Raw genomic sequence first — 10,941 nt, 5'->3', positions numbered from 1 at the left:
CGTCGGGAGGACGTCCCAAAGCACTTCACAGAACACACTGTAAAGTGAATTGACTGTATATTTATGGGCGAACGCGGCAGCCAATTGCGCACAGCAATGTCCCACAAACAGTCGTAGATTGAAAATGACCAATTTATTATTGTTTTTGGTTTTTGGAGGGATTATTATTAGGCGTGTGGAGTAAGGAAACTTGCCCAAGGTTTCGCCCTGTAATATGTTCAGGGTGTACACAAAGTCCGGTTACCCGCATGTGTTTTTTCTACACTGTACTGACCAACATCTGAAATGTGGAAGAATGATGATAATTGTATTTAGAAGTTCTTAATTGTATTCAGTACAAGTGTTTAACTGCATTCAGATGTCCAGAGGATCAGTGTGAGTGCCATCATTTTCATGACAGATAATTATCTGTCGCCACATATCATATGCAATGATTATAATGAGATGCCATGAGTGAATGAGGAGGTGAGGATAAAATTGAATCTAAGGAAAAAGCATCTAAAAATGGCAAAATAGGAAACAGTGGAGAAAACAAAAGTGCATACAACTTGCATTTGCACAGCGCCCTTCACGATAGCTTCTCGGAGTGCTGTACAGTAACAGGGTTGGATCCTGAGCGAGGGGGAGCGGGAGGTGACGATAGGCGCAGTCAAAGAGGTAGGTCTTAAGGTGGGATTTAAATAATAATAATACTTGCATTTGATATAGAGCCATAATCATGTTGAGACGTCTCAAAGAGCTTCACAGAATATACAGTAAAGTGGATTGACTGTATTTTGTGGGAAAAACACGGCAGCCAGTCGCGCACAGCAGTGCCCCACAAACTGCCATGGAGTGAGTGACCAATTTTATTTAGAGGCTAGGACACCAGGAAGGGAGAAACTCCCTTCTCTTTTTGAACAGCGCCATGGGATGTTTCACGTCCACTTGAACAGGCAAGAGAGTATTTATCGTCTCATCCAAAGGACGGCACCTCCAACAATGCAACAACCCCTCAGTGCTGCATTGGAGTATCAGCTTAGACTATGTGATTCCTGGCTGATTTTTATTTTCTCTCAGCCGAGCAGTTTCCAATCCTAAAATGCTGATCCATTCCTGCCACCAAAATGTCAACTTTATCTGGTTCATCACAGAGAATTGGACCACCCTCTAATGGCCAAACCCGGAACAGCGACGAAGCTGTTCTCACAGAAAGTCCTTTTTAATCCACACTAAAATCTCGCCATCACCTGCAAGTCCTTTTGGCTTTAAAATTTAAGGTTCCGCAGAATTGTGGACAATTTTTTAATTCAGTTCCAATTTGGAAGCTGGATTTGGTCGATTCTTAAAAAATAGGAGAGCAATGGAATATAAAAATGGTGCAGAATATTGACAAATTCTTAGATTAAAGGACCAAATGATCATCATAGAGGATAAGATGAGGTGTAATTCTCCAAACTTGTGGAACCTGGTGAAGAAAGTACTTATAGGGATCAATCGTTATCAAAGATCATTTGCCTAGTTCACAGTCCAAACTAACATCCCAGTGCAGTAATCTGCCTGTTCAGGCGGACGTTAAAGATCCAGTGGCACTATTCGAAAAGAGAAGGTGTCTTGGCCTATATTCCCCCAAATTAAAAGAAAAATGGTCCTGGTTGTTTGTGGGACTTTGCCAAGAACAAATTGCCTGTCGTGTTTGTCTACAAATATACAGTCACTACATTTCACAGACACTTTTTGAATCCTTTGAGATGTTCTGCGTTAAGTCTCTTTTGCTCTGGATATTCTGAAGCACGGGCATTGCTCTCTGCATGCGTCAGAAAGCCAGCTGACCAAAAACAATCTTCCTGGATTGATTCCGAGCTTCCTTTTGTGTCTTGTTCCAGGAATTGGTGCCCGTTTGTGAAATCAGGTCCAACTACAACTGCAGTGTTCTGTGGGATGCAACGGTTTGTTGAAAGGTCACAGGAGCCCTGCAGGAACTGACTGCTGGAGTGTAGTGTAAGTAAGCCATTGTCCTTTACCAACTGTGCTGATCAATGGAGCCATGTAGTGGTGGAGGTGTTGGCAGCAGCTAGCACTTACTGGGAGAGAGAAAGGGGAGAGATTGTGTCATGGGAGAAAAGAGAAAGACAGTGTCTCAATTTCAAGATCCTCACGTGGGTCTTCATGTAAGGAGCGAGCAGTATTGGGAGCAGATTGTGTCTCGAAGTGGAGAAGAACAGCAGCTGGTGGGCAAAATAAGTTGCTTCTGTTGTAACTTTGTGTGATTGTGTAACAGAGGACCTCACATTGCAGGTACCAGCTGGCTCTCAGGCCCATGTACAAGATGAAGCAGATGCTGGTGACATCCTTGGAGTGGAGATGTTGTCTTGGACTCACAGGACACAACTGCGAGCAGAAGGGTGGGTACGAGCTTGTTGCCAAATTGATACCTCTTCTTACTCAGTGAAACAAAATTCAATGGCAAGTGTCAGTCACAGACACAAAGTGTTAGATTGGGGCACAGGAGGAAGACATGTGCCATGGCTGAAGTAGTGTGGAGTCCTGTAGCATAGTGATTAGCGCGCTCGCCTCGCAAGTGAGAGGACCCGTGTTTGATTCCTGGGCGGGGCAAAACCTTAGGCAAGTTTCCTTATTCCACACTCCTCTGTTTACCTAGCAGTAAATAGGAACCCGGGTGTTAGTCGATTGATGGGTCGCTTTGCGGAGGTAATAATACCTTAAAATAATAATCCCTTTGTCATTCATTTCACAACTGGTCTTGTTGGATACTGCTGTGTGCAATTGTCTGCCGTGCTTTGCCCACATAATACACAGTCAATCCACTTTACAGTATATTCAGTGAAGCGCTTTGAGACATTTTTACGACGTGATAACAAATGCAAGGGTTATTATTATTATAAAGCTTTTGCTCTCACCATCATAGAAGATGCTGAGAGTCTCTGTGAGTTACCGAAAGGAACGTGCAAGTGATTGGAGCCAAGATGCGAGTGATCAGAACAAGCAATAGGTTCTGGAGACACTCTTGAAGGCTGGAATATTTGTCGTCTGAAGTTCACAGCAGTTGTGAGCAGGTGTAGCAAGGCTGGTGCGAAGTATGTTAAGTACAGGAATAGTTAGGCAGAGGCAGTGGTTCGCTAGAGCCTGGAACCACCAAATGGGAATCAATGATCCCTGTGCAAGCCTGGGAACGTGTTTGCTCACAAAATACAGTTACTACACTTTCCAGAATATTCCTGGGAGGCGTTTTGAGATGTCTCGATCAGGCGCTATATCAAAATGCAAGGATTATTATTATATTATTATATGACCTCTAGGAACTCCTGTTTCTCACAGTTCCTGCTGAGATGACCACATCAAGCTCCGTGAAGCACAGTAACAGGAGCATTGAAATGGCTGAAGAGATCTTAAACCTCGGTAAGTAGCTTGCATTTCATTTAGAAGAAACCTGGACTGGATTTTAGTGATGGAATATGTGTCTTTGGTTGTGTCAGCCTGACTCAATCGGTAAAGGTCAGAAGGTGTGTGAATTCAAACCCTACATCAACACAACAACAAATTACATTTGTATAGTGCCTTTCACATTGGGAGGACATAGAAACATAGGAACAGGAATAGGCCATTCAGCCCCTTGAGCCTGTTCCATCATTCTATAAAATCATAGCTGATCTGTACCTCAAGTCCAATTACCAGTCCTTGCCCCGTATCCTTTAGTACTCTGACCTAACACATATCTATCCACTTCAGTGTGAAAATGTGAATTGATCCAGCATCCAGAGTCTTTTGGGGGAAGACAGTTCCAGATTTCCACTATCTTTTTGGTGGAAAACTGCCTCCTAATTTCACTCCTAAATGGCCTGGCTCTAATTTTAAAGTTATGCTCCATTGTTCTGGATTTCCCCTTCCCAGCAGAAATAGTTTCTCTGTATTTTTCCTATCGATTCCATTTATTATTTTAAAAATCTCAATCAGGTCACCCCTCAACCTTCTAGACTCAAGGGAATAGAGACCAAGTTTATGCAACCTGTCCTCACAATTTATCCCTTTAAGCCCTGGTATCACTGAATGATACCAGACTGCATGTTGTGAGCAATGGCCCACAGCAGCCGAGATAGCAGCAGCCCACTTATGTTGGCTGTCCAATAATAAAGAGGAAAAACTATTCTATAAACGGGCTACAAAAACAAGGACCTGTGACGTCAGATCACTTTGTTCCAAACAAAGGTATTTCCGTGCAGCAGAGAGCTGGCAGGAGCCCAGTGAGAGTGAGTGAGTGTCTCGCCAACAGGGCGGCTTTTGGTCGCTGGAGTATTACACTAACTCCCTGCTTACTCCCCACTACCTCTCCGACCTCCTAACCCCATATCAGCGTCGGCTCCTTCCGCTTGGCAGACCCTGGCCTGCTTCAGCTGCCCCTGCACTTCCTGCCCCACCATCGGCAGTCAGGCATGCAGTATCTCTGCCCCCTCACTCTGGAACTCTATCCCGCAATCCCTCCGCCTCGCCCCCTCTCTTGACTGCTTCAAGTCCCGTCAAAAGACCTTCCTCTTTAAGCGTGCCTTCGGCCAGTCTCCCACCCCCTGCCCTCCATCCCTCCTGACCCCAACTCCCAGCTCGGGTCCAAAGATTTTGGTTCCGGGCGTAAGGGGAGGGGGGGTGGGGGTGTTTCGTGTTTTTTTGGCTCGAGACATAAAGCGGGTGGTGGGGTGGGGGGTGCGTGTTACATGTTTTTTGTTGATTCATGACATGGAGGATGGGGGGTTTGTGTTTTTTTGGCACGGGGTGTAAGGGGCGGTGGTGCATCTAACAACTATCACATTCTGTTTGTGCTGCAGAAGAGTCCAGTAAGATCCTTGACAAGGTGCAGGATCAGGAATCGTGGCTGCACCATTTACAGAACGACATTTCCGATGCCACTGCCTCCATCCAGGACATTCAGAAAATCCTGCAAAACTTGGAAGGAAAAATGACTGATAAGAATGGAAACATTACAGGTAGGGCGAAAGAGAGAGAGTGAGTGAATTGCATTTATGTTCCCAATACGTATTTAATTTCTTCTTTACGGTTTGCCTTAAGGGAGCTGAGAAATGGAGTCTCCAAGTGCAGAATTGTTACAGGTTATTTATTGTACTGTAACAATTTAATCAGCAGTTTTCAAAACAAAATCTATTTTGTTAAAGAGAGTAACAGGACCCAGTGTAATAATGTTTCTGTAGATTAGTCTTGTATCTGCGGACCTTCGATAAACAGAAGTATATTTATAAACACAGTGTAATTGGGTCCAGCTGGAGTTGGGTCCTATTACTCTCTCAATCTGTGGAACAGATTCCCTAGCGAGACAGTGGAAACAAAAAGTGTTGATTCAGTCAAATTCAAATTAGATAATTTTGTTTTAGAAAATAATATTTTGGGATACAGAGATAATAATTTGAGTTTCTGGCACTCACAGGTACGTTTTTTTTTAGAATTGTGTCCTGACCCAATTTTTATTCAACTTGGGTTGCTATCCGCCAAAATTTGCCCATGTGAAAAGATGAATAAACGGCCATCTGTGAAAGTTTGACATGTGAAAATATTTACATATACAGTGAGAGCATATGAACCAAGATACAGTGTCCACGAAGTCCTGTTACCCCCCTGCTACAAGACAGCGATATGAGACTACGGAGAGGTTGAAAACAAGCTGTCAGAGATGCATTGCGCCTCCTCACTTCATCCATGTTACAGAGCAATGTTACACGCAAAAATTTGTCATGGAAATGATAGCGCTCACACAAAGCGATCCCCTGGACATCAGCAGTTTAACTACATACAGTTAAACACTTGTACTAAGTATAATTAAGTACTTCTAAATACAATTATCATCATTCTTCCACATGTTTGAGTTGTTGTTTGTCAGTGCACTGTGTAAAATAAAGGTAAAAGGACCTTGTGGACATTGTGTACCTATACACATCCAGCTCCGAGTCAGTGCTGACTGGCCTCCTGTGAATAGTATGAAAGTGCAAAAGTTCCTCCCCGCCTCTCGTGTCTCAGAAACTGCTGGCGAGATGTGGACCTCACTGGAATGAGGGTCTATTAAACCAGCCCCTGTGTTGTAGTGGGGCAGACTATCATTTATCAGCCCAGCATAAATAGACCCTAATTTAGATAATTTAATCCAATAAATTAAAATGTCTATCCAGCACTTCCTGACACATGCAGGACTTGCAAAGACCTGAAGTCCTGACTTTCAATCGACCCCTTTATTGTAAAACTATAGTACTTGGTTCTTGTAATTCGTTGTTTTTTAAATAAACTCTTCTTGTGGAGGTTCCGTCGGTGGGCCAACTCGAACTGTCTGTACCACCCAGTGCTTTTGATTTTACAGAACTTTCAGAGCTTCAGAATGTGTTAAAGCCTCATGTTGAAAACTTCCTCAGGCAGCACTTTCACACCTTGTGGGAAAGTTTCAATAAAAGCCTGCAGGACCTCTCCGCCATGGTCCACAACCTGTCACAAGACATGGAGGTCAACAGGAAGAACATTGACGAGAAGCAGCGGGTGTCTCAAAGGGAAATGGAAGATTACAACCAAAAGTTCCAGTCAAAGATTGAGGAGAATAGCGAGAAACTGAAGAAACTTGAGGCCATGATGAGTGACCAACAGGAAGAAATGAATGCTCAACAGGCTGCTAATCACATCAACCTAACCATGATCAAAAGTGGGATAGAGATGAATACTCAACTTCTGAATAATGTCATGGGTAGCGTAGAGAGACAGCAAGCCCAGCTAAATGAGTTGAATCAAAGCTTGGCAAATGGCTATGACCCAAAACTGTGTCCTTCGTGCAGCTCTGAAGAGGTCAGCTCGGATAAAACAATCTCGAAACACAACTTCGACGAGCTCAGTAGAATGGTGGAAGTTCATTCAAGGAACCTTACATACTTAAATGGAATGTGTGGTCTCTCATCAAAACAGATGGTGGATATGCAACAAAACCTGAGGGCCCAGGAAGCAAGGTATGCGAAAATTGTGGATGGCTTGCGGAGAAAAGTGAACCAAAAACTGAACGAGACCAGGGCAGGGTTAACTGAGAACCTCTTGGGATTGAATACTTCCTTTTCCCATCAGTCTTCAATTAATGAAGACCTTCTTCAAAATCTTGAAAATAAAGTAAAAGACCTAAGTCACCAGTTTCACAGAAGCGTTACAGTTACTGATGACCTGAGAAACACCAGTTATCTTTTGGACAAGATGCAGTTGGATCTTGATGCCACTAAACGGCAAGAGTTGGACCTAAGAAACAATATGAATGATTCTGTTCAGGACTTGTACGTAGCTTTGCAGCAAATCCGGCAACAAATGCAGGATTTCCAGCTCCTACAGGAAGAGGAAATTCAAGCCGTTGTGCAAGACATTGCAATACTCAAGAATCATTCCACCGTATTTGGCAGAGAGATTAGCCACTTGAAAAAAATGGAGGCCATTATGGTCAAGCATGTCAAATACCTCAATAGTTCTTTTAATTCTCTTTTGGAAGACACTTTTCGTCACATGGTCATTCTGGAGAGTTTGGTGGGAGAGGACATATTGGAAATCACAGCCGACGATGCACCAGAGTTTCTGAAACTCTCCATCAATGACATGTACGAAATCCTCAACGAAACGGAGGACAGACTGTCCGTTCATAAAATGATGTTGCAAACCATTGACGAGAGGCTAAAGCTCCTCGAGGTTAGAAGGTCGACTGGTGACGTCAGTGAATTCATTCAACCTGAAAAGCAAGAAAACTTTGTGAAGGAGAGATCATCAGATATAGACGGCAGAGAACACATGGAACCAAATCACGAGGCACTGGAAGAAAAGGTGCACCATTTAAACAAATATGAATTAAGCATATCAACTATCAAAAAAGACTTTGAGATGTTGAGTTTGAAAGTGAATAAACTGGAATCCCAATGCAGTAATGACGAAGCTTGTTGTAACTGTAGCCTAGAAGATGGGAGAGAACTCTTCACAAAGTCTGTGGAGAATCTAAAATCAGACATGTCATCTCTGAAAGGCGCTCTCTCTGCGTTCCAGAATCTGTCTGGCTTTATGGAAACACTTTCCAATGGGACGTTCAATAATGGGCGAAGTGGCTTTAGCTCAAAGAAATGGAGAAAATTACAGAAACAGCTCCAAGAGCAAAGCCAGCATCGAGGCAAACAGCTGCAGGTCCGTGGAAGCCCTTCAATTGCTTCTGACAACAGAAACCACTCCTCATTTGCACAGGGTAAGATGCTTCTAACCTGTTATGAAAAGCTATGGATATAAATACATAGATTGGTTGTCATGCAATCTGTATGTTACAAGATCCATACAGCTATGACCCAGAACTATAAGTACTTTTGTTATCTCTATGTGCATTCGGTAGAAAGTCTACAGCACAGGAAGCAGCCATTTGGCCATTCTGGTGCTAGCTCCACTGAAGATATTTATCCCAACAATATTCCCAATTCTTTCTCTAATATCTCTCCCAATGGCATTCCCCATTATTTCCCCAATATGTCTGTAAGCAGGTAAATCACAATCAATGACCTATTGATCAATAGACAACAGAGGCTCAAGGTTAAACACCAAATCTATAATTAGCTGATCTCATCCAAGACTTGGGAGCCAAGAATGAGGCAAGCAGGTCTCTCTAGGTTTGACTGTACTGTGCTAATACAAGGACTTTGGGTTGGGGAAGCATTGCATTGTTAGGAGGTGCCATTCCTTTGGATGAGGCAGAGGTCCTGTCTGTTCAGGTGAATGTTAAAAATCTCACAGCACTATTTGAAAGAGAAGGAACTTTCTCCTCAAAGCTGAAGTTGAAAACTAATAATTCTTGGATTTGAACAATAATAATTCTCGCACCTGGGCCAACAAATCCCCAGGTGAAAAAATCATCCATTCAGACCTGATTATGAAACATTGCTGTGTGGAAAAATATTTTGGTCAGCCAGGTGTCTGACATGTGGAAACCCTGACGTACATTTTACAGTAAATCCTGTGAAGTGTTTTGAGATATTGAATGACGTGATAAGGTGCTGCGAGAATTATTATTTTTCTATTTCAGCTTTGAGGATCCCGTCAGACAAGTCTTCAATTTCTTTCATTTGCCTGCACTTCTTTGTCCAATTGGCAGTGTTAAAAGAAGTAAAATTGTCAGTAGCAATTGGAGACTTATCTACTAGAGGAATCCTCTGGGTCACGAGGTTGTGGGTTGGGGGCTTCGAGCTCCACATCGGGGACTCGACCTCATAATTTAAGATCATATTAGTGTTGTACTTATGGAATGCTGCCACTGTTAGAGATGCCATCTGATTATTGCAAGACACCAGGACTTTCCTGACCAAATAGGATTTATTTAGCTTCATGGGGAAAGCTGGTAAATGGGACTGAAAGGATTGTTCTTTAAAAGAGCCACCATAGACATTGAGGGCAAATGGCCTCCAGTGCTGTATATTTTTGATTAGTTCATGGAAGATTCTTGGAAATGCAAATATTTTAAAAGGTAATTTCTCTGAGGTCAGCAGTACCTACACGTATTCATCATTGACAACACTTACCCACTTAATTGGTGGTGGAACAGACCCTTGGAAAAGCGATCTGCCAATCGACTAACAACCGGGTTCCCACTTACAGCTAGGTAAATAGAGACTTGTGGAATAAGGAAACTTGCCCAACATTTTGCCGTGCCTGGAATCAAACCCACGTCTCTCGCTTGCGAGGCGAGTGCTCTAACCACTGAGCTACAGAACTCCACAAATACAAGCAACTGCAACCAGAAGAAACGCGACTCATGTTGCTTCGTTCCTCAGCTGCTATTTCAGTTGATGTGTTGGTGTTTACTGATGATTGTGGGATGAATTTTTTTNGGCACATTTCTCACCACATGACCCTGACTAGTATTATGGTGTAGTTACATGGGTTCTAACCACCCTCCACAACTTCATCCAGCTGACCAATCTTTATGGGTGAGCCTAGACAGTGCCCATTGGCAAACTGCTCAGTACATGGGTGTATGACAGCTGAGTCTCATCCTATGCTCACCAAACATAAGACTTTTCTACCAGGGTCTCTGGATAACAATAGGGGAAACCCTGTATTATTCCTCCCTCTCCCTACCCCAGAGGCAGCTAACTCAGCACAGACCTGATTCAAACCTTTCTGGTCTATATCAGTGTTTGGTGATGCCTTTACTCACTAGGCGAACAAGGGATATAATCTAATGGGGATTTTGTTTCCCTCATATATGCAATTCCTAATTAAACCTCTTGGTTCTAATTTTATTTCTTATTCTTTAGAATCCCCAGCTGCATTCTTCGTAGGACTTTCCAACAGTTCAGAAATAAACGGGATTTTGAAGTTTGACCAGATCTTCCTGAACTACGGAGACGGGTACTTGCCGAAGGACGGTCACTTCAGGGCTCCACAAGCGGGCGTCTACGTGTTCGCTCTGACTGTGGAGTTCGCTCCCGGCCCGGGTCTGGTTTCCCTGATGGTTGATGGCAACCACACAGTCACGGTACAAAACAGTAGAAAGAAACACCACAACGTCAGCTCAACTGGAGGCTATGCCATCCTGAAGCTCCATAAAGGCCAGCTAGTGTGGTTAGAGGTGAAAGAGGGGGCTGCAATACTGCGGAATCCGCCTGAGACAACGTTTGGTGGATTTTTGTTATTCAAGACATTTTAAGGCTTTTGTTCTGAAAAGTACAAACACTTCCAACAAAATATATTAACAGGTTCACCATCTTCGCCGTTCCCTTCAGGACCTGATCTTTTGCTGGAAATAGCTCTCACTACAAGTTATAGCATTGTAAAAGGAAACTCCTACCCGAGAGCTTGTACATATGGTGGCCACTCACTGTCTTATGTATTAATTTGATCACTCAATTCACGTGGGACTGCTGTACACAATTGGCTGCTGCTTTCACCACAAAATATATA

General features: G+C 43.3%; 1 protein-coding gene across 1 annotated transcript; it reads left to right on the top strand.

Moving 5' to 3' along the window:
• Positions 1–1,967: 1,967 nt before the first annotated feature.
• mmrn2a (multimerin 2a) lies at positions 1,968–10,919 on the top strand. The gene is made up of 6 exons (XM_007899838.2): positions 1,968–1,980; positions 2,278–2,384; positions 3,319–3,399; positions 4,818–4,976; positions 6,353–8,239; positions 10,296–10,919. Exons 2-6 carry the CDS (start codon positions 2,300–2,302, stop codon positions 10,685–10,687), a joined length of 2,604 nt encoding a protein of 867 aa, XP_007898029.2. The 5' UTR covers positions 1,968–1,980; positions 2,278–2,299; the 3' UTR covers positions 10,688–10,919.
• The last annotated feature ends 22 nt before the right edge of the window (positions 10,920–10,941 follow it).

This window comes from Callorhinchus milii, unplaced genomic scaffold (assembly GCF_018977255.1).
Source record: "Callorhinchus milii isolate IMCB2004 unplaced genomic scaffold, IMCB_Cmil_1.0 Scaffold7, whole genome shotgun sequence".
NCBI classification, from domain to species: Eukaryota; Metazoa; Chordata; class Chondrichthyes; order Chimaeriformes; family Callorhinchidae; genus Callorhinchus; species Callorhinchus milii.
This window is presented reverse-complemented; position numbering and strand designations above follow the sequence as displayed.

What these genes read in the sequence shown, in the direction of transcription:
- mmrn2a (XM_007899838.2), top strand. Translation starts at nt 2,300, where the DNA reads ATGTACAAGATGAAGCAGATGCTGGTGACATCCTTGGAGTGGAGATGT. An exon ending in ACACAACTGCGAGCAGAAGG is followed by an intron (nt 2,385 to 3,318) that starts GTGGGTACGAGC and finishes TGTTTCTCACAG; the next exon opens with TTCCTGCTGAGATGACCACA. An exon ending in TGAAGAGATCTTAAACCTCG is followed by an intron (nt 3,400 to 4,817) that starts GTAAGTAGCTTG and finishes TTTGTGCTGCAG; the next exon opens with AAGAGTCCAGTAAGATCCTT.